The 23,972-nt window shown below is 37.5% G+C and overlaps 2 protein-coding genes, 1 non-coding gene and 1 pseudogene across 4 annotated transcripts; 3 read left to right on the top strand and 1 right to left on the bottom strand.

Annotated features, from left to right (window-relative positions):
- Positions 1 to 655: 655 nt before the first annotated feature.
- On the top strand, positions 656 to 2,507 carry LOC143566201 (histone-lysine N-methyltransferase ATXR6-like). The gene is made up of 5 exons (XM_077052958.1): positions 656 to 914; positions 1,210 to 1,284; positions 1,369 to 1,708; positions 1,795 to 2,007; positions 2,098 to 2,507. The coding sequence occupies exons 1-5, from the start codon at positions 656 to 658 to the stop codon at positions 2,255 to 2,257; spliced, it is 1,047 nt and encodes a 348-aa protein (XP_076909073.1). The 3' UTR covers positions 2,258 to 2,507.
- A 14,260-nt stretch (positions 2,508 to 16,767) lies between these two features.
- Positions 16,768 to 20,209, top strand: LOC143566202 (protein DEFECTIVE IN MERISTEM SILENCING 3-like). Its single transcript, XM_077052959.1, has 8 exons — positions 16,768 to 16,867; positions 17,205 to 17,297; positions 17,393 to 17,507; positions 17,594 to 17,807; positions 19,072 to 19,263; positions 19,351 to 19,671; positions 19,763 to 19,979; positions 20,059 to 20,209. Exons 1-8 carry the CDS (start codon positions 16,829 to 16,831, stop codon positions 20,086 to 20,088), a joined length of 1,221 nt encoding a protein of 406 aa, XP_076909074.1. The 5' UTR covers positions 16,768 to 16,828; the 3' UTR covers positions 20,089 to 20,209.
- Positions 20,210 to 20,506: 297 nt separating this feature from the next.
- On the bottom strand, positions 20,507 to 20,578 carry TRNAQ-CUG (transfer RNA glutamine (anticodon CUG)). Its single transcript has one exon. It is a non-coding gene; the product is annotated as a tRNA-Gln (tRNA).
- Positions 20,579 to 22,180: 1,602 nt separating this feature from the next.
- LOC143566203 (calcineurin B-like protein 4) lies at positions 22,181 to 23,571 on the top strand (annotated as a pseudogene). Its single transcript, XR_013141198.1, has 6 exons — positions 22,181 to 22,271; positions 22,341 to 22,413; positions 22,500 to 22,559; positions 22,648 to 22,756; positions 22,834 to 23,176; positions 23,371 to 23,571. The product of XR_013141198.1 is annotated as a calcineurin B-like protein 4 (transcript).
- The last annotated feature ends 401 nt before the right edge of the window (positions 23,572 to 23,972 follow it).

Genomic DNA, 23,972 nt, shown 5'->3' on the forward strand with positions numbered 1-23,972 from the left:
GAACTGTAATGCAAATTGATAAACTATAAATATGAACTAATATTTTTTTAATAGAGGATATAATAACATCTTTATGTTTAAAGAAAGTTAATTTAAACAAAATAAATTTAATAAAGGTTTGCATACCAAAATGATCATAATGCCGTTAAAATTGATACTTGAGGTTCCATTTTCTTTTGCTCGGTAGGATTGCGTTATATATTTATGTATTTTTTTTAAACGACCATATATATTAAAACAAAACACGGAATTCCTAGCAACCCAGTTAAACGAACAAAGATAAAAAAAAAAACAAACAAAGAAATCACAATCACAATGAAAAGGTAAGAAAATTAAACTTGTACCAAAACTCCCAATGGAAGTTGGATCTCTTGCTTCTAGTTGTAACACAGTTTCGACTCCAAGTAACCATAACGAGTATAAAAGTTCAACGCAAATATGAGAGATTATTATATTCCAAAAAAATAAGAATAATAATAATGGGAGTTTAATTAGTATTAATTATCTACCCACGTATCCGCGGTAAAATTAAATAAGGGCGCCAATTGGTATTCTTTTCCCGCGAAAGGCTACACGTTACATACAGCATACACCGGGCCCCATTTGTCTCTACACCCTCCTCTAGATTCATTCATTCATTCGTTTTGTAATAATAATGGCTTCTTCTGCTGCACCGAGAGTTGTAGCTAGACGGAGGACCCGAGCTACCAAAAGAGAGTATGATGATACCTGCTGCGAGGAATGTGGGTCGGGTGAATTTGGGTCGGAGCTCCTTTTATGCGACCATTGTGACCGTGGCTTTCACTTGTTTTGCCTCCGACCCATCCTTCCCTCTGTTCCTGTCGGCTCTTGGTTTTGCCATTCTTGTTCTTCTTCCAATAATATTCTTAACAATAAGAAGAAGACCATTCCAAGTTATTAGTTTTTCTTTTCTTATTTTATTGTGCCCTAATTTGTTGTTTATCCCAAATGCTTTTAATACACACGCATTATCGATTTGCCCTAATTACTTGTGGATTCATCCTTGTATGCAAGCAATCCAAAATGTTTATGGTACACATATTATTGATTACCCCTAATTGAATTGAATTATATCAACCAGCCCTAGATATTTCTTTTAAATTGTATATTTAGGGCATCTGATGTGTGTATGTGTAAATGTACTTGTTTTTAACACCGTATAAATGTTATTATTTGTGACTCTCTCAGGATTTCCATTGGTTCAAACCAAAATCATTGACTTCTTTCGCATCCAAAGGTCAACTCAAACTGTTGCTTGCCAAGGTACATATAAATCAAACACACCAATATTATTATTATTATTATTATTGGATTGCTTGCTCACAGTACTAGTTTTGTTCTTTGCAGCAGATATTCATCAGAAGAAAAGGCGAAGACCACGAAGCTTAGCATTGACATCCAAGAAGAAACGGCGACTTTTGCCTTTCGCTCCAACCGATGATCCTGCACGAAGATTGGAACAAATGGCGTCGCTGGCCACCGCCTTGACGACAACAGGAGCTGACTTCAGTAATGACCTTACCTATATTCATGGCATGGCTCCCAAGTCAGCTAACCGCCCTGCTTACGAGAAGGGCGGAATGCAGGTTTTATCGAAAGAAGACACCGAGGCGTTGAATTTATGTAAGATTATGATGAAGGAAGGGGAATGCCCGCCTCTCATGGTTGTATTTGATCCTCTTGAAGGGTCAGTCACTCACATTTTTATGCTCACATTATTATTATTATTATTATTGTATTAGTTATTAACTTTAGTATATATATTTTCACCAGTTTCACGGTAGAAGCCGATAAATGTATCAAGGACATGACAATTATCACAGAGTATGTTGGAGATGTTGATTACTTAAAAAGTCGAGAGAACGATGATGGAGATAGTATAATGACTCTTATATCTGCTGCTAACGCTTCAAAAAGTCTGGTAATTTGCCCCGACAAGCGCAGTAATATTGCTCGATTCATCAATGGCATTAATAATCACACACCGTAAGTTTTTCTTTCTTTGTGTTTACAGTTTTAGTTTATAATAGCATCATAAACGGAAGCGAGAGGTATTAATATATGTTATGTGTACAGGGAGGGGAGAAAGAAGCAGAATTTGAAGTGTGTGAGGTTTGATGTAGACGGGGAGGCTCGGGTGCTGCTGGTGGCTAACAGGGATATATCAAAGGGAGAAAGATTGTACTATGACTACAATGCATATGAAAATGAGTATCCAACCGAGCATTTTGTATGATCTTATTCCTGCTTTATTTACAACAACAAGAAGAAGTTGACATATTCTGAATTTTGATTTGATCCTTCAATCTTCATACACACAATTATTTACATAAACGACAACGGTGGCATAACTGCCAATTATTTTGTTTCTTTGTTGGTTGTAATCAGGACTTTCATCTTGTTATAATTTATGTATCAACAAATTCTTGAATTTGGTCTATTCTTTTTTAAGATTTGATTAGTAACTCTGTTTTTATGGCCTTTAGGTCAAAGTGGTTTCTGTTTGTTCTAAGACATGAAAAATAAACAGTGCATGAAAAATATATTAATTTTGTTGGGCTTGGTTTAGAATATACAAACATATAATAGAAGTTATTACAGGTATCATCAATGTTGAAGAGATAAAAACCAATTATAATGACCTATGCTTTGTCTTAAGAAGTGAAGTTTATATAAAGAGTGAATGGATATAAGTCATGGCTTCCTTAGAACTATTTCACAAAGTAGAAAAGAAAAAAACTTACATACAGATTTTATATTGTGAAGTTTATACAAAATTATGGTTTCTATTATTTTCTTATTTTTAAGAAAAATGAAAAATATGTTTATTACATTAAATTATAAATTATAATAATTATAAGATGATAGAAATAAATTTATTTATGACATAAATAAAAACAAAGCGGTGGCATGTTAACTAAAAAGACGTAGCGTGTGAGGACCAAATGTCAAATAACAAATTATTATTATTATTATTATTATTATTATTATTATTATTATAGAGGTAGGGTACCTAAAAGACCCAAATACCTCTAAGCATCACCCGCGGGTCATAAAGGAACCTCTCATCTACCACCCACGGAACACATAGACCACCCGCTTAACACGGTAGAGGAAGAACGTCCTTGCACCACACGCCGAAGCATCCAGGCACCCTCATTAGTCATTCGCGAGATAGAACATCTATCCGTCAAAATGACCGGAAGGCAATGTCAACTGGACAGCTGTCATCAACTAACTATCCTCTAGAAGAATATCCACAATCGTTACTTGAAGAATACGTGACTCGCCAGCCAATAAGCGAAGGACACCTGGCCAGGTTGTTATAACCGTGCACATGACCAGGGTGTGGTACGTCCTATCATAAGGCGACGCGTGTCCAGGTTGTTATACCCATGCACATGGGACGTATAGCTCAACCTATCATAAAGAGACACACGTCCAGGCAGTTAGAGAGATCTTCTAGAAGAGGACAGCTGGCCCAATTATCTTCCTACATCCTTCGGCTATAAATACCTTGTCAAATGATATGAGGTATTCATTCACTCTCACTCTGACTCACATATACTCTGACTGTACTTAGTCTGTATACTTCAGTATTTTCTCTACTACGGGCGATACTGATTCTTACGCCGAATGGTGGTTACAGGAAGCTCACCCCTCTTGTTCTTCCTGTAACGAGACTCACGGTGTCTGTTTTGCAGGTTCCGGTCATTGGACTTTGGAAAGTTGTACTCATATTGTGTTAGTAGTTATCGTATTGTACCTTGTGGACCCATTGGATTCAAGACCCATACCCGGGGATTGGATCCGTGTTTCTTCAATTATTATTATTATTATTATTATTATTATTATTATAATAATTATTATAATAATTATTATTATAATAATTATTATTATAATAATTATTATTATAATAATTATTATAATAATTATTATAATAATAATAATTATTATTATTATTATTATTATTATTATTATTATTAATGTAACCGGCCACCCACTTGGTTGTTATTAGATTAGTTTGAAATGAAGGGATTTGTAGTGTGGTCCAAGTACACGTTTTTCCTTTCAAACCCACCTTACTTACTAACTCCACACTTGTCACTAACTAAACAACACATATTAATCTCACCAATACTATCGTATTCATTCGTTCTTGCTTTTCTTTTCTTTTTTTATTAGGATTTGTAACATATAAACCTATGTCACGTTTTCTGTGTATAACATGTTTTTTGAGCTCAACAAGTAAGAACCCCATTCCATTTCAAAAGCTATAATTTCTTTTACTTTATTTATGCGTATAACATGTTTTTTTTGACACATTCATAATTTAACCTCAGATCATCATCATCATCATCATCAACCTGACAACAATAGTAATAGGATTATGGAGACTAGTGATGCTACCCCCCTTAATGAAGAAAAGCCATCCAACGATAATTTCATTTGTCGACCCAATACATCTTGCCAACAACAACAACAAGAAAAAGACGACGAGGGGTGTAATTCGTTTATCCATAAACAGAATACTTCGCCTCCATTGGTTCAGAAACTTGTCGAGACACAAATCAAGGTTGCTGGCACTATGGCTAGAACTATGAGCAGAGTAAGAAGTCAATGGTTGACTCGGTTACGCTCTTTTACTTGTCTTGTCCATACTCAAAACGCTCTCAAGGACTCACATAGAACCAAGGTTCAACGGGTCAAGGTTCGCCAAATTAAGAAACCGCTAAAGGAACTCTCCGCTCTTTTCATTGGACAAGACATCCAAGCGCATCAAGGCTCGATTTTGACCATGAAATTTAGTGAAGACGGCCGTTATCTTGCCACTGAGGAGAAGACGGGGTTGTCAGAGTTTGGCAAGTTGTAGAAGATGATAGATCAAATGATAACGACATTCCGGATGTTGATCCTTCTTGCATATACTTTACCGTGAATCATCATTCTCAGCTTACGCCTTTAATGACGGAAGAACATAAATTGACTACGCTGAAGAACCTAAGAAAGACGTCAGATTCTGCTTGCGTCATTGTTCCTTCAAAGGTGTTTCGGATTCGGGAGAAACCAGTTCACGAGCTTCATGGACACACTGGTGAGGTTTTGGATCTCTCATGGGCCTTTGTTTTAACTTAACGGGGATATTATTGTCACGTGGGAGTATTAAGGTGTTGTTTTCCCCATTCAAGTATTCATTTACTTGTTGTGGTCACCATTTGTTCGTTAGGGCATTCATCTATTCGTTTGAAAAGTGTCGCTTCTATTTCACTGAACAGGGCTCGCAACGACTCGTAGGCCTTTGTTTTCATTGAATGGGGATATTATGGTCTCGTGGGATGATTAAGGTGTTGAGTTCCCCATTCAAGTCTTCATTTAATCGTCGTGATCATCATTTGTTCATTAGGGCATTCATTTGTTCGTTTGAAAAGTGTCGCTTATGTTTTTACTGAACGAGGCATTTTTGGAAATAATCAAAAGGTTCGGGATTTAGAAAATTGACTATTCTTCTATTTACTATTAAATTTTAATAAAATATAACGAACACTTCCGACATGCCACCCTAGGCCTATCAATGATTCAAACTTTTATCAAATTTGAAACATTTGTGTCAGCGTTAACATTTCCTTCAATAGTGATCAGAACGTTGCATGGGAAATATGTCATGCAAAACTATGCTCAAGTGAAACAAAATATTCACAAAATTGAAAAGGTTAACATGCTACTTTTTATTTATCATTATGGCAAAGTCTAGAAGCCGCATGAAACATATCAAAATATTTTTCATAGTGTAGCTCATAAAAACATAGTTCTTGAAGAACATACATCGTTACAATTTAATATTCTCTTTTCCTTCTATGGGTGGCAAACTGATAAATATATATACTATATATAATATGTAACACCCCGACCAAAGGCGGATTATACATCGGGGCGCCACATATTGCTTCATTACTCGCGACACTATTGGTGTCAATATTTATTAATACACATTTTATCGCGCACGCGCAGCGGGGAAAATAAAAAAAACATAAATCAAACATAAATCAATATATTATAAATTATAACATTCAAACAACATTAACTTGTCTTGATACATTTTAATTCTAGGTCCAAAAGTAAAAACGTCCTACGTGTCCACAAGCTCCAAAACAGCTACTGCAAACCTGAACATGTGTTAAAATAAACGTCAAACACTTGCGTGTTGGTGAGAAATCAAGTTTAATAGATAATAATAGATAACAATAAAACTGCGCGCAACACGTGTATGTCTGGTGTTTAACAAGGGTGCAATCAGATTGTGATCAAGCCTAGATAGATCATAGCTCATAGTTCATAGTTCAATCCGTGCTCCCAATTGAGCACAAAAACGAGAAAACATCTGTGCAGGTGTAAAACAAGAAAACCGTAAACGATAGGTCTCCCGTGTTCATCTAATGGTACCATGAAAACTTCGGAATAGGCCGAACAAAGCGGTTAATGATACACACATACAAATAAACAGCCAAGTAAACGTCCTCAACACATGGGATACTGCGCGACTAAAGTTCATAAACAGTTTAAGACTCAAGTTTTGTATGAACACATGAACATCCCAAAGCATTTAAAATAAAAAGGGATTAGATACGAGATAACTCACTTGATAAACGATGCGGTGTAAGATAAAGCAAGAATCAACTTTTAACAAGCACAAGTTAACCTATAAATAAGATTATTGTTTTAATGATTTGTTTTAAGTCTTGATTATAAGTTAGCATAATTAATAAGTAAGTTATTATATATAATATATTACCGGAAAACAGGGCAGAACAGGGAGGAAGACGGAGGCAGAGAGGAAGACGGCAGAGAGAGCAAGGAGCAAGAGAACAGGAGAGATTAAGTGTTTGTGTGTGATGTGTTATGAAAATATTATTATTATTTATAGGAAAACCCTAGGAGACATAATCCCTAGAAAAGGGGAAAAGATCTTAAAAAGCAAAAGATTCCAAAAGCAAAAGATATGGAAAGATATGGCAGCTGCAGAGGCAAGATAAAGCTGTCAGGGAACAGTAAAAAGGCATGGGCAGTTCAGATAAAGGTACTGGTCAAGCATGGAAAAAGCAGATCTCAAAAGATTATGTCAGTCACTTTATCTGTCAACCAATGGGGTTGGTGCGCATGCTGCGCCGAAAGTAACTTTTCAGACATAAAGCAGATTAGGTCAACAGCTCAAAAGATAAGACAACACAAAAGCAAACGGCTAGATTCAACAGAAGAAAACTCAAAGGGTTCAGCGCGAGAAGGCTAAGGCGCGAAGGCAGACACAGAAGGTCAAGAGAGCGCGAGCGCGAAGGCAGACAGAACTATCCTTAACGCGTCGCGGAAAGAACTACATTTCTAAGCGCGCCGCGGGAAGAATCACATTTCTTAGCGCGCCGCGGGAGGAACTAAAATTCCTAGCGCGCCGCGGGAAGAACTATAATTCTTCGCGCGTCGAGGGATGAACTACGATTCTTAGCGCGCTGCGAGAAGAACTACAAATCCTTAGCGCGTCGCGGGAAGAACTACCGTTCTTAGCGCGCTGCGAGAAGAATTACAATTCTTAGCGCGCTGCGAGAAGAGTTCGTCTCGCGTATCGCTGTAACAGGTGGTCTTCACGCAGGATTCCTTGTAAGGGGTCTGGCGCGTGGAGCTGCGCAGACAACCTTAGGCGGGAAGGAACAAAGGACAAGCAAAGAGTTAGAAGAAAAAGAGGGAAACAAGGCTTAAGGGCGGGACGGCGACAAGAGGGAAAAGAAGGCGGAAAGAGAGAAAAGGAGAGGGACGGGACAGCGGGAAGGAAACGAAAGGCGGGAAGGAAAATACATATTAAAAATAAAGTATAAATACTAAATCATAAAAGAAAGAGATCGGGTCAGAGAAACGGGTACCTGGGTCGGGTCGGATCGGGGCAGATGTCACAGTCTCCCCTACTTTAAGAAATTTCGTCCCGAAATTTATCTCGAAGTAGGTTGCGCAGAGAACAGGTGCGGGTACTTGATCTTCATTTGATCTTCCCTTTCCCATGTAAACTCGGCTCCGCGCTTGGACTCCCAGCGAACTTTCACGATAGGGATACGACTGCGCTTGGTTTGCTTAACCTCGCGATCCATAATCTCAACAGGCTTCTCAACAAAATGCATAGTTTCATCAACTTGAACTTCATCAAGTGGAATGTGAAGGTTCTCGTCAGCTAAACACTTCTTGAGATTGGATACATGGAACGTTGGATGCACATTACTGAGAGCGGGCGGCAGGTCTAGTCTGTAGGCAACTTTTCCTACACGCGCGAGAATCTTGAATGGTCCAACATATCGAGGAGCAAGCTTACCTTTCTTCCCAAAGCGGACAACACCTTTCCAAGGCGACACTTTGAGGAGAACAAGATCACTAACTTGAAATTCGAGAGGCTTTCGCCTACGATCTGCGTAACTCTTCTGTCGGCTTCTGGCAGTCAGCAGATGATCACGGATCTTGGCGATTTTATCGGTTCTCTTGAACAAGTTCGGGTCCTGTGATTTGAGTTTCACCCACTTCGCTCCAACAAATCGGGGAGCGGCACTTACGACCGTAAAGTGCTTCAAATGGGGCCATACCGATACTGGAATGATAGCTGTTATTATAAGAGAACTCAATCAAAGGCAGGTGTGAATCCCAATTACCTCCAAAATCAAGAACACAAGATCGGAGCATATCCTCAAGAGTTTGAATAGTTCGCTCAGACTGTCCGTCAGTCTGGGGATGATATGCCGTACTCATGTCCAAGCGAGTTCCTAGCGCAGATTGGAGAGATTTCCAAAAGCGAGATATAAAACGGCCATCGCGATCGGATATGATGCTCAAAGGAGTACCATGGCGGCAGACAATTTCCTTGACATAAAGCTGCGCGAGTTGCTCAACACGGTAGTTTTCACGAATGGGCAGGAAGTGAGCAGACTTAGTCAATCGATCCACTATTACCCAAATGCTATCATGTTTGCTTGCTGTCAAAGGTAACTTGGTAATAAAGTCCATCGCTACACATTCCCATTTCCACGTAGGAATTTCAGGTTGTTCGAGCAAACCAGATGGGCGTTGGTGTTCAGCTTTTACTTTAGAACAAGTCAGGCATTTAGCTACGAACACAGCAATATCCTTTTTCATACCGGGCCACCAATAAGTAATGCGCAAATCCTTGTACATCTTATCAGCGCCGGGATGAATAGAATACCGAGATTTGTGCGCTTCACTCAGGATATCAGCGCGAAGATTCTCATCAAAGGGAATCCAGATGCGATTAAGATAGCAGAGAATTCCACTCAGATTAGAAACAAAATGCGCTTCCGCGCCACACGCTAACTCGGCGCGAAGGTTACCATTACTGATGGATGCGCGCTGCGCGTCACGAATACGCGATTCAAGGTTGCTTTGAATCGGCGCAAAGTGAAGATGCGTGCGCGGCAAAATACAGTTAAGCTGGCAGGGTTTTCGGCTGAGCGCATCGGCTACCACATTAGCCTTACCAGGATGATACCGGATCTCACAATCGTAATCGCTGATGAGTTCGTTCCATCGGCGTTGCCTCATGTTAAGTTCCTTCTGATCAAAGATATGCTGAAGGCTTTTATGGTCAGTGTAAAGGATACACTTAGTACCATAAAGGTAGTGTCTCCAGATCTTCAAGGCAAAAACAACTGCACCAAGTTCGAGATCGTGAGTTGTATAATTCTTTTCATGAATCTTGAGTTGCCTTGATGCGTAAGCGATAACCTTGCCTCGTTGCATAAGAACACAACCGAGACCTTGGTTGGATGCATCGCAATACACGACAAAATCATCATTACCCTCAGGTAGCGCAAGAACAGGAGCTTCACACAACAAACGCTTGAGCGTTAGAAAGGCTTCTTCTTGCTTCGAGCCCCAAATATACGGTTTACCTTTGTGCGTTAGAGCTGTTAAAGGCAATGCGATCTTTGAGAAGTTCGAAATAAATCGCCGGTAATAACCAGCTAAGCCCAGAAAGGAACGGATCTCAGAAGGAGAGGATGGCGTAATCCAGTTCTTGATTGCTTCAATCTTGGATGGGTCGACATGAATACCCATCTTGTTAACAACATGACCAAGAAACTGTACTTCATCAGACCAGAATTCACACTTGGAAAGCTTAGCATAGAGTTGCTCAGCTTTAAGCTTTTGCAACACCAACCGAAGATGTTGCTCATGCTCGGCCTTGGTCTTAGAATACACCAGAACATCATCGATAAACACAATCACGAATTTATCCAAGAAAGGCCTACACACCCGATTCATTAGATCCATGAAAACGGCAGGTGCGTTGGTTAAACCGAAGGACATGACCAAGAATTCAAAATGGCCATAACGAGTTCGAAAAGCAGTCTTTGGAACATCTTCATCGCGGATGCGCAACTGGTGATAGCCAGAGCGGAGATCGATCTTCGAGAAACAAGAGGCACCTTGGAGTTGATCAAAGAGGTCGTCAATACGTGGTAAGGGATACCGGTTCTTAATGGTGAGTTTGTTCAACTCGCGGTAATCAATACACATGCGAAACGATCCATCTTTCTTTTTAACGAACAACACCGGAGCACCCCAGGGCGAAGAGCTAGGGCGAATGAATCCTTTAGCAGTCAACTCTTGAAGTTGGCTTGCCAATTCTTGCATCTCAGCGGGCGCAAGACGGTAAGGAGATTTAGCTACGGGGGAAGCACCAGGGACAAGATCAATACGGAACTCGACTTCACGAGCGGGAGGGATACCAGGAAGATCATCAGGAAAAACTTCAGGGAAATCACGCACAACAGGGATATCGCGAAGCTTCTTTTCTTCAGCAGGTTTGACCACATGGGCTAAGAATGCAATACACTTCTTCCGCATGAGTCTTTGGGCTTCGGCGCAAGACATAAGTTTAAGACCACTGGAGGGTTTTTCGCCGTAGATGCGGAGATCACCATTTTCTCGAGGAATGCGAATCAACTTCTTGGCGCAAATAACTTCGGCGCGATTATTCGAGAGCCAGTCCATACCAATAATAACATCAAAGCTTCCAAGAGGCATGGGGATGAGGTCGATCAGAAAATCGTTTTCGTTAAGGTTAAGCGTGCAATCCTTAATCACCGAGTTAATTAAAACAGTTTCACCATTAGCCAATTCAACTGAAAAATCTTCTTTTAAGTCGCTGCGCGGTCGCGCAAGCTTCTGCTCAAACGCGCGAGAGATAAAACTTCGATCGGCGCCAGTATCAAAAAGTACAGAAGCATAAAATCCGTTAAGCAAAAATGTACCATTAACTACGTCATTATTCGCTTGCGCTTGGTGCGCGGTTATGTTAAAAGCTCGTCCGCGTGTCACTTGGTTCGAAATCTGGTTCACCGGATTCGCTTGCGTAATCTGAACTTGTAGTCTCGGGCACGCGTTCCGGAAATGACTGGGATCACCGCAGTTATAGCACGACCTGGGTCGTGGGTTTTGGTAGGTTGGTTGTGGGTTCTGCGGGTAGACTGGTGGTGTTGGCGCAATTGGATTGGCGGGAAGGATTTTACAGAACTCAGCAGAGTGACCAACGCGGCCACATCGGTTACATTGACGACACGGGGTTTGGGTTGGGTGGTGAAATCTACAGGTTGGGCAAAAGGGTTGATTTCCTGTGTAAGGTTTCTTAGGTGGCGGGGCAGGGAGTGCTGGATTGGTTAGGGCATAGTTGTGGACTACAGGAGGTGTTGGGTAGGCTGTCAGTGGGTTAGGCGCGTAAACTGGAGGTTGGTAAATGGGTTGCTGGACAATGGGCGTGTTGGTAAGCGCATAGGCCTTGCGCCTGCGCTTGAGGTTGTTACGGTTTGAGGGTTCTGGTTTGGTTTCTGTTGGTTCAGGGGCAGTCTTGGTGGGTTTGGTCTTCTCAGATCCCCGCAGGAACAGGGTTCCTGCTCTGACATGGTTGTCGCTGAGCACAGCGGCCAACTCGATGGCGTCAGAGAGGGCTACTGGGTTTCTGGCCCATACAGAATCTTGAATTTCCATGGGGAGACCCCCAAGGAATTTCTCGATTGCTCGGCGGGAAGGGGTAACAAGGTGAGGGACCAGTAAGCTTAGTTCGTGGAAGCGCGTCGCGTACTCGCGCGCTTCACCGCTGTATTGCTTCAAGTTCCAGAATTCCTCCTCCAGGCGCTTAACTTCGTTGGGAGGGCAGAATTCTCGCGTCAGAATTTCCTTGAATTCCTCCCATGTCATGCTAGAAGCAGCCTCTGCGCCACGCGCCTGAGCTACTCCATTCCACCATGTAAGCGCTCTGGATTCCAGGACACTGGAAGCATACAGGGTTCGTCTGTCTGAGGGGCATTGGGTATGGAGGAAAGTGTTTTCAATCTTCTCAAGCCACTGGAGCATCACGGTGGCTCCTTCAAGACCTGTGAACTTTGGAGGGTTACCCGCGTTGAAGGATTTAATGTTATAACTGGAGGTATTGTTTTGGCTCAAGGCTTGGGCTATTGCGGCGGCCATTTCCTGGGAACGTTGCTGTCTACGCATGCGCGAGGCTTCTCTTCTCTGAAATCGGCGAGATAGCGGAGGCATTCTATAAAAGTTTTAAATTTTAGTTAATATCTTAGTTTTATCACAAAGTATAACCTCGAAAAGCTTGGTTTCACGGAGTTAGATACTATCAAAAGTTAAAAGTAAAATAAATGACCCTAAATGCAGACTTAATAAGGGTAACAAATTCGAATCAAGAATCGACAATTCATGTATCACCATGACTTTCCGAATTCCCAATTTAAAATATACGAGCAAACGAGTATTGGAGATTGACGATTCATGTATCACCATGACTTTTCAATCTTCAATATAAAATATACAAGAAAATGAGTATTGGAGGTTGACAATTCATGTATCACCATGACTTTTCAAGTCTCCAACCTCAGAACATAATCGTAAATGGAAATTGAAAATCAACTATTCATGTATCACCATGACTTTTCGGATTTTCAAACCCAACAAACGAATATGCAAGAAAAATCAATAAAAATCGAAATTCAGCAAAAGTCGAAATATCGCGAAATAAATCATAAAATCATATACTGCGCAAGCGCGAGCATATTCATAAATAACGAGTAATTAACAATAAGCGCGCAAACATGAGATTTCTCTCATGCGCGAGAGGGGACTCTTAGGTATTCTAGGCCGTTACGTCTAACCACCCATCCTAAAGTCAACGAGCTCTGATACCAATCTGTAACACCCCGACCAAAGGCGGATTATACATCGGGGCGCCACATATTGCTTCATTACTCGCGACACTATTGGTGTCAATATTTATTAATACACATTTTATCGCGCACGCGCAGCGGGGAAAATAAAAAAAACATAAATCAAACATAAATCAATATATTATAAATTATAACATTCAAACAACATTAACTTGTCTTGATACATTTTAATTCTAGGTCCAAAAGTAAAAACGTCCTACGTGTCCACAAGCTCCAAAACAGCTACTGCAAACCTGAACATGTGTTAAAATAAACGTCAAACACTTGCGTGTTGGTGAGAAATCAAGTTTAATAGATAATAATAGATAACAATAAAACTGCGCGCAACACGTGTATGTCTGGTGTTTAACAAGGGTGCAATCAGATTGTGATCAAGCCTAGATAGATCATAGCTCATAGTTCATAGTTCAATCCGTGCTCCCAATTGAGCACAAAAACGAGAAAACATCTGTGCAGGTGTAAAACAAGAAAACCGTAAACGATAGGTCTCCCGTGTTCATCTAATGGTACCATGAAAACTTCGGAATAGGCCGAACAAAGCGGTTAATGATACACACATACAAATAAACAGCCAAGTAAACGTCCTCAACACATGGGATACTGCGCGACTAAAGTTCATAAACAGTTTAAGACTCAAGTTTTGTATGAACACATGAACATCCCAAAGCATTTAAAATAAAAAGGGATTAGATACGAGATAACTCACTTGATAAACGATGCGGTGTAAGATAAAGCAAGAATCAACTTTTAACAAGCACAAGTTAACCTATAAATAAGATTATTGTTTTAATGATTTGTTTTAAGTCTTGATTATAAGTTAGCATAATTAATAAGTAAGTTATTATATATAATATATTACCGGAAAACAGGGCAGAACAGGGAGGAAGACGGAGGCAGAGAGGAAGACGGCAGAGAGAGCAAGGAGCAAGAGAACAGGAGAGATTAAGTGTTTGTGTGTGATGTGTTATGAAAATATTATTATTATTTATAGGAAAACCCTAGGAGACATAATCCCTAGAAAAGGGGAAAAGATCTTAAAAAGCAAAAGATTCCAAAAGCAAAAGATATGGAAAGATATGGCAGCTGCAGAGGCAAGATAAAGCTGTCAGGGAACAGTAAAAAGGCATGGGCAGTTCAGATAAAGGTACTGGTCAAGCATGGAAAAAGCAGATCTCAAAAGATTATGTCAGTCACTTTATCTGTCAACCAATGGGGTTGGTGCGCATGCTGCGCCGAAAGTAACTTTTCAGACATAAAGCAGATTAGGTCAACAGCTCAAAAGATAAGACAACACAAAAGCAAACGGCTAGATTCAACAGAAGAAAACTCAAAGGGTTCAGCGCGAGAAGGCTAAGGCGCGAAGGCAGACACAGAAGGTCAAGAGAGCGCGAGCGCGAAGGCAGACAGAACTATCCTTAACGCGTCGCGGAAAGAACTACATTTCTAAGCGCGCCGCGGGAAGAATCACATTTCTTAGCGCGCCGCGGGAGGAACTAAAATTCCTAGCGCGCCGCGGGAAGAACTATAATTCTTCGCGCGTCGAGGGATGAACTACGATTCTTAGCGCGCTGCGAGAAGAACTACAAATCCTTAGCGCGTCGCGGGAAGAACTACCGTTCTTAGCGCGCTGCGAGAAGAATTACAATTCTTAGCGCGCTGCGAGAAGAGTTCGTCTCGCGTATCGCTGTAACAGGTGGTCTTCACGCAGGATTCCTTGTAAGGGGTCTGGCGCGTGGAGCTGCGCAGACAACCTTAGGCGGGAAGGAACAAAGGACAAGCAAAGAGTTAGAAGAAAAAGAGGGAAACAAGGCTTAAGGGCGGGACGGCGACAAGAGGGAAAAGAAGGCGGAAAGAGAGAAAATGAGAGGGACGGGACAGCGGGAAGGAAACGAAAGGCGGGAAGGAAAATACATATTAAAAATAAAGTATAAATACTAAATCATAAAAGAAAGAGATCGGGTCAGAGAAACGGGTACCTGGGTCGGGTCGGATCGGGGCAGATGTCACATAATACACCAATGATGAGCAAATTAAGACTCTTTTTTTAAGTAATTTACAATATATAATGCATGAGTTACAACAATAACTAGGGACAAACATGTCATTGTAACATCAAATATAACATGCATTTGCAATTTTTTAAAATAATTACAAGTTTCATCCCTTTAAATTACAATAATGGTCCTTAGTCTTTTACATATATATTATTTTATTTTCACTTTTAACCCAACTACCCTCACGATTTTTAAACGGTCATAACTTTTTCGTACGCTAATATTTTTTAAAATAAATGGCATCATAAAAACGAGCATTTTATTATATTTAATTTGAGTATGATATTGCTATAGTTTTCGAAGTAAAAAAAAGTATACAAAAGTGTTTGCGGTTTGCTTTTGATGGTTTTAAATTAAACCATGAGCCAACGTTACACGTTTTTTGTCTTCAAAAACCGAAACTAAACTGTTTCTAATTAAAACCCAACTAAACCGAACCATTACCAACGATTAGGTTCCGATATAGTTTGTACTTCGATGAAAAAAATTGAGTTTAAAATTTAAAACAAGAATTATTAATCAGCATATACCTTCACTTCAAACTAAGTATCAACTAATACGTTATTAAGAGAATCATACTATGAACAAAGATAACTTTAGTCACATAAATAATAAACTTTATTAGAATAAATATAAGACAAAATCATAACAAGAACAAATATTCAAAAAAAACCACTGGAAATTTGGCTAAATTAAAGTTGTAATAGACAAATTTGCTCGTATTAAATAAAACTTTGGTTAACTATATTTTAGCTATGTCTAATATATATTATATCTAATACTAAATAAGTAAATAATTAACATTTCAATATGTACGACTAGCTCCGGTTTCAACCGTGAAACCAAACTGGTGAACGGTCTTACAGTTTCAAACGAAATAATGAACACCAAAATTTGTTGCATGATTATCAAAGTATGTGTTTCTAGTTTCCCGCTGCATCGCGCGGGCACTCTTCTAGTATCAATAAAGGTAACACATCATCTGTATATAGGCTGCGTGGTCAGAACTAATATTTTATGAGAAGTTTTCTTCCTGAAATTGGTTCATAACCAAAATTCTTTCAGTTATACGTCTATGATATTGAGAATGAAATTTTTGATAGAAGCGTTCCCGGGTACGTTTTTGCATGTGCATATTTTTATTTAGTTCATTTAAAGAAATCATTTTGTGATATAAATAAAGCCAATTTATGTACACATAATATAAATTTCAATATAAATGTAATATATTTTTCATTTTTCTCTATACGTTATGTAATTTTATAATTTGAATTATTATGTGTATTACACAGGCTTTAAAACTAGTAATAATAATAAAGAGCAAAGTGAAACCGAATAAAAAGAAAAAAATAAAAAAATGTATCTCAAGAAAAGAAAGCCAGTTGGGCAGTTGGTGATGGATGTGTGACGTAAACGTTCAACCCTCAACTCAAACACAAACTCACTCACTCGTAGAAGACAAGACGAGAGATCGATCAAATGTTTTCACCTAATCACCACCAGCAGCAACAGCAGCAGGTTATGAGTTTAATTAGCTTAGCTTAGCTAGGGTTAATTAATTCAATTCGATTCAATTTGTCTTCTGTATTTGCTTTCGATTGAAAATTATTATTATTATTAACTTACTTACAATTGGGGGAAAACTGAAAAGCCTGAGGATCATCTAATTGTTTGTTTGTTTGTTATATTGCCAAATTATCTATTCATTCAATTCTTCAACCTATGTTTATTATTATTATTATTATTAATTACTTTATCTGTAATTTTACATTTCATCTCAATTATTACTTTGATTGATTGTTTGTTTGTTTTTACACCAAACCATAATCACTTTCACTTTCAGATGCATGCAAAGCTGTTAAATAATGTACAGCTTCCATCATCACCAGTAGTCAACCATGTTGGAACTGCATTGTCTCAGGCAGAAGCATTTGTCCATTCTTCAAAGGTTCATTTTAATTCATTCACACACAACACAGCTAACACTATTTCTTTCTGCATTTGTCATTACTAAATACTAATACTAATCCTGCTTCTTTTCAGAAACTTGAGGATGAACTGGCATCCTTAGGAAATATTGTCAAAAAGCATGAAGAAAATATCAAACATTTCAAGGCTCGTGTTAGCACTTTAGATCACCAGATTACAGATATGCAAAGTATATATCACATTATTCAATCCTATCATGCTATAATAAATTATTTCTTTTCTCAACATTAATTTAATGCTTTTCATGTGATTTAGTTACTCTTGGAAAGACTCATTCTGATACAAAAGATAAGGACACGCTGAGTCAGCAGGCAACATTTGACCATATAATGCAGCATCACAAATCAGCTGCTTCCATTGTATGCAAACTCAAGTATAACGAGTCTCACAATGATCCAAATTCTTCTATTAATGATGTCCTAGGTGTCGTTGCTACGCTTGGAAAAGTCAATGATGACAACATTAACAGGTTATTTACATTCATTAATCATCTTTAAATACAATTTATTGTCACTGGACATTGGTGCATGCTATACTGGTGGTTTAATAAGTTGCTGTCTTGAGTTTATGTGCAACGGACGTGTAATTCTTGCACATGGCTGTAAAAGTCAGCCTTTTCTAAACTATCTGCTGAAGTATATGCGAATTTTTTTGTATTACTAAGTCGGTTAAAATAACAAAGTTGGATTTATAGATGACTGGTGAGGTTTGGATTGAAATGTACAAATAGATAACTTGCAGGGGGTGGAAGTGATTTTATTCGAAGTCGCAAAAGAGGGGGGGGGGGGAGGGGGAAGGGGGCTTTGAAAAGGTTATTTTTCATTTTGTTTCTTCTTTTCTTTTCTAATATTTCATTTAACATATAATTAATTTTTCTTTAATGACTTGTATTAAAACTTTTATAAAAAAATAAAAAATTTAATTACATTGTCTTGTTTATTTATCTATTTACATTTTTTCTACGTTCTAATATAATTTTTATTTCAAATCGAGTTATATTAAAAAATATATATATATTTACGGGACAAAAATATACTTTATTTTGAATATAGCTCGTTCTTTAATAATTTTTTTTATCGGAATGCAGATAAAAGTAAATTAAATAATACTGTGTATTTAGATTTAAAAGATATATATTTCAAGTTAATAGAAATAAATAAATTTTATTTTAGACGAAATATTAGAAATGAAATAAAAATAAGTTTTCGAAATTCAAACCCCTTTGTGCGTTAATATCTCTTCCACCCCCTTTGTGTTACCTAGTTTTACGTCTTAATCTAAAAAACACCTACAAATCCAACTTGTTTTTTAGCCCACATACCAACGCAAAAAAGTTAACATAAGCTTGTCTTTACATTTTTTTTTCTGTGTGAGTGTTTAGGGGACGGCTGGTTTTGCAAAGCTGGTGTTATAAGATAACAAGATGAAAATTTGGTATAAACTGTATATACATATTTACATCTTGATCAGTGAGTTTCTTGATGAGTGTTGGAGGCTTTCTGAATATGATTATTGATATTGAGTAAAATTATTCAGTTATAATAAATCTGGTACAGGAGATGGTGTAAGTGTTTTTGCTGTTTGAAGTTGTTATGTATGGTGCAGCCTGTAGTGTTTTCAGTTATCAGCTTATCAAACTGTTTATTTCACCCTGACACAAATGATCATCGGTTAATTAGATAATCACTTTGGCTTCTAAATGCTCATTAATAAAATGGTTTTATGGAGAATAGGATTCTATCAGAGTACCTTGGTCTAGAAACTATGTTAGCACTAGTTTGTACGTCATATAATGGTGTTGAAGCTCTGGAAACTTATGACAAAGAAGGCTTTGTAAGTAAAAGCTCTGGACTTCATGGGCTTTCAGCTTCCATTGGAAAGCCCATAGATGGCCGGTTTAATGTAATCTGTCTTGAAAATTTAAGGTTTGTGTTTCCTCTCATCTTTTCACAGATAAGATCTTTCTTGATACACATTCTCATTTAGTTGCCTTTTTCTGAGTACGGGATCAGGCCATATGTTGGTGAGTTTATGCCCGATGACCCGCAAAGGAGGCTTGCTCTTTTGAAACCAAACTTACCAAGTGGTGAAACTCCACAAGGTTTTGTAGGGTTTGCTGTAAACATGATCCATCTTGATACTGCACATTTGTCGTCTCTCACTAGTGATGGGCATGGGCTTAGAGAGACTCTGTTTTATAATCTCTTCTCGAAGCTGCAAGTTTACGACACAAGGGCCCACATGCTTCAGGCTCTCCCTTTTCTATCGCATGGAGCCATTTCACTGGATGGCGGGTTAGTTAGGAGCAACGGTGTTCTTGTTTTTGGCGCTGGGTAACAATAAATTTATCAGATTTAATATCTTTCTTTTCCAATGATATATTGGTGGTGAGGTTTCTGTTTCTGTTTCATTTATGTGAATTAGGGATGAGATGAAAGTTAGATTTGCGAGAAAGTTTTCCGCACCTGACAACTTGGTTGATATTGAAACAAAACTGAAGGAGCTGAAATGGACAAAGGAAACTTCGGTGGAAGAAGTGCATAGAGAGGAAGCAATGTTAACACATTTCAAGTACACTTTTGAAGTTAAGAAGCAAGAATTTGTTAGGTTCATGGCGCAAAGCTCGCCATATGTCATGCACGTAGGTGACTAATTGTATTTAAGAAAACCCTTAAGAATAGATTCATGATTTGTTGGTTAATGAATTTGTTGTTATGCAGTATCCTGTTCAAGCAACTCCAAGGAGATAGACCGACAGACTCGTAGATGATAGCTTTTTGTAACGGGAAGGTTGCAGCATTCAACAAGTGTTTGGTGTTTTAGATTATGGGCGTGGAAGTGGATGGATGATCTTCATGTCAATGTTTAATATGATATGAAGGTTGAATCATGTTTTGTATCCAGAAAGAGTCACCTTCGAATTGAAAGGTTGATTGGATGAATGTGCTTGATACATAAATTATAACCTTATGGTTAATTACCTTATTTATATTTATTATCAACAGTCAGAATCACCGTCATTCATACTATATAAAAATGATTGTTGTAGCTTTATATATTAAAATCTTATTTTGCACCTCATATATCAGTAAAATACCTTATGTGGCATAAAAATACAAAAAGAAAAGGTTCCACCGAGACCTTAAGGCATAAAAATGCAAAAAGAAAAGGTTCCACCAAGACTTGAACTCGGGTTACTGGATTCAGAGTCCAATGTCCTAACCACTAGACCATGGAACCTTGTTATTGTATATTTAAAAGAACAATACTCAAAAACATAAACTTTTGAGTAGCTTAATGATAAAAAACCAATATAATTCGTAATTCCAAAGCTAGGAATATGAGGTTATATTCCAACTTTTGAGTAGCTTAATGAATACATAGTACCCAAAATACTTTACCGGTACTAAAAGTACCGATTCCTAAAAACACAAAAAGCAGGCACCGAAAGAAAATACTAGGTATGGTGTTGGTATCCGGTATCATTTGTTTATCCTAGCGAAATGTGGGATATATTGTTTTATGCAATACATAATTTATGTGTAGCTATGTGTGCTTTTAAGGTTTGATAGCTACGTAACAAAATATTCTATTCTTTCAATAGTAAGTCATATATATTCTTGGTGTTGGTGTTGTAATCAAATATTCTTGTTCGCCAGCTAATGATTCTTTCTTTTCAAAATATTTATTTACGTGTAGGTAACTGAATTCTTTTCTAATAAAATATTCCCAATTAATTGACAACTAAAATTCTTCTTTACATCTATATGTATCTATAATCTATAATATATAATATATATATAACTGAAACCATAAAAATCCTACGTGTCACGATGTGGTCGCTTTCCTCTTTTTTTGGAGTCATCAGATTTGCTTGATTTTTAAATTGAGGCTTCTCATGCATTTGACCCGAATTCACGGATACGGGTTTCATCAAGCCCATATATTTCTTAAACGAGTTATAACATCTCATTAAATTAAAAACTATCTCACAAAATATTTGATTTAAAAATCATATAAAGTAAAAATATACTAAAAATTAATATCTGATTTATTTAGAAAAAGATATATACTATTTAAAAAATCAATTCTATAGTAAAAAAATAAACGAGTCTTGGGTCTTATCAAACCCATATAGCTTTCAAAGCGGGTTATAATATCTCATTTATTTGTGAAATAATTTATCATCAAATCATAAGTATATTATTAACTTTCATACAATAAAAATAAATAAATGTTAGAAACAAATAATATAAAACAACCCCGTAATACGGGGGATAAAAACTAGTATATATATATATATATAGTTTTCAATTAATCATCTATCTTCACTTGTTTGGTACTAAATTCTTTCTTTTCTAATAAACTAAACTATCAAAGTTTAATATATATTCTTTGAATATATATAATGAAAAATATTTAAGATGACATAAAGATAAAATGTTGATCGGCAAGTGTGAAACATATATGCATATGGATGGTTGGTTGAAATTCGAAAGCATGCATTAATTCATTAGATGCTATATATATATTCGATGGTGTCACTAGCTAGGTTGTACGTTTTGAATATATTAATTCCGTAAGTACTAAACCAAAGGGATAGCATAGATTCCCTTCGACTAGTTCTCTTATCTCACCCATCCAAAACACCTGTGTTCAGATATATATAGATACTATTAATTAATAATTCATAAGAATCAGATCCATATACATATGATATATATGTTTGTTGATAAATAAATTGTTGACAAAAATATATATAGCGTAAAGTAACCATTAATGAAATGTGACCTTGATAATGTGTATATTAATTCCCTGCAGGTGTGGAGCTAGGGAGCCTATATGGGCTGCATTTGGTCCACTGTTAGGCCGATGCATTCTCCAGCTCCTCGCCGCGACCTGGATCCTACGCTTCTTGCTGATCAAACTCCATGTAAGTGATCCAGCATACCAAATTCTCTTCATATAAAATAACTTATTATAATTATATATGTTTGTGCAGTCACCATAAGTGATGTTGAGGCTTTGTATGAGCTTTTAACAAGTTGAGCAGAAACGATGGCTTCATTCACAAGGTAGGTCCATGCGCGCTCGCTTACTTGTTTAATTTTGATCATTGGAATTAATTAATGATGAATATATATCGTAAAACTAATGACAGGAAGAGTTCCAGCTTGCGCTCTTCAATAATAGGAGCAAACAAAATTTCTTTGCAGATAAAGTAATTTGCTTATTAGCCAAATACTAGTTTCAATTCTTAATTAACACACTAGAATCACTAATATTATTATCTTTGAGATATTTTGTAGATATTCGACATGTTTGATTTAAAACGTGACGGGGTCATTGAGTTTGGAGAGTTTGTTCGGTCATTGGGTGTTTTTCATCCCAACACACTTGTAGATGATAAAATCAATTGTAAGTTTGTATGCACATCCAAACACCCTCTTTTGACGGTAGTTATACTCATCGTAATCATTTTGTTTTTCTTACAGTTACGTTCAGACTTTATGATCTCACACATACCGGTTTTATTGAAAGAAAAGAGGCATGTATTTTTTTTTTTCATTTTAACATGCATGATGCTTTCATTTATCATGATGGCAATCATAAATTAACATGTGTTTCTATATATGTGCAACAATTAAAGAAAATGGTGATTGCACTCTTACACGAGTCTGAATTAGTTCTCTCAGAAGATATTATCGAAGTTATTGTAGAGAATACGTTTAATGACACAGATAGTAAAGGAGACGGAAGAATAGATGAAGAGGAGTGGAGGCAATCGGTAGAAAAGAATCCTTCGATGATAAAGAACATGACACTGCCATATTTGATGTGAGTTAGCGTGTTGTTCCCATATGATACGCTTTAATTATTATCAAACTATGTCTTAGTTTAACTCGCTTATATACATCTTGTATATTGTTAAAATCTTTCAAAAACCAAGTCCTTTTAATTCTTCAAACTTTTCCTTGACGCATTTATAACACATATGTTAATAATATTCATAGTGTCTAATTTGTGGGCAGGGACATGACATTAAGGATCCCGAGTTTTGTTGGAAGATCTGAAGTTGAGGAGGATTGGGAGTAATTAATAAGTTGCAAACACATGACACCAGCAAAAAGAACAAGAAAGAGAACAAACTCTTGTATTTACGTGTTTTCTATGATATAAAAACTAGCATATAAAATAAGATATTTAAATTGTTTCATATCTTCATGTATTTCTTATTCTTTTTCTTTTTCTTTTTAATTTCCATTCGTGTGTTACACAACCACACGAGTTGAGTTGCTAACCTAAGGATGACAGTGAACCCTCAATTTCGATGGGAAAACTGAAATCCGATATAATTGAGACAGATAATACTCGACCCATTAGGGGTTGGGACGGGTTTAAAATGGGTTTGAGATTTATCATATACCTGATTACCTAATACCATTGACCTATCACCTATTTACCCAACTATCTACTAGGGCAGGCTCTAAGGGAGGGCCGGTGGTCGATGGACTCCGGCCCGACACCCGCTAGACACGAATTTTATTATATATATTTTTATGAAAAATAATATATGTATTTAATGTTTTAACTTAATAAAAAAAAACCCACCAGCTTGATTTAGTGACAAAAA

Source organism: Bidens hawaiensis, unplaced genomic scaffold, assembly GCF_021521415.1.
Source record: "Bidens hawaiensis isolate Kalapana, Puna unplaced genomic scaffold, B.hawaiensis_p1.1 tig00022752_1, whole genome shotgun sequence".
Classification (NCBI taxonomy): Eukaryota; Viridiplantae; Streptophyta; class Magnoliopsida; order Asterales; family Asteraceae; genus Bidens; species Bidens hawaiensis.

Coding starts and splice junctions, on each gene's coding strand:
- LOC143566201 (XM_077052958.1), top strand. CDS start 656: ATGGCTTCTTCTGCTGCACCGAGAGTTGTAGCTAGACGGAGGACCCGA. Junction 915..1,209: donor TAAGAAGAAGACCATTCCAA/GTTATTAGTTTT, acceptor TGACTCTCTCAG/GATTTCCATTGGTTCAAACC. Junction 1,285..1,368: donor TCAAACTGTTGCTTGCCAAG/GTACATATAAAT, acceptor TGTTCTTTGCAG/CAGATATTCATCAGAAGAAA.
- LOC143566202 (XM_077052959.1), top strand. CDS start 16,829: ATGTTTTCACCTAATCACCACCAGCAGCAACAGCAGCAG. Junction 16,868..17,204: donor ACCAGCAGCAACAGCAGCAG/GTTATGAGTTTA, acceptor ATGCATGCAAAG/CTGTTAAATAATGTACAGCT. Junction 19,672..19,762: donor GTTCTTGTTTTTGGCGCTGG/GTAACAATAAAT, acceptor TATGTGAATTAG/GGATGAGATGAAAGTTAGAT.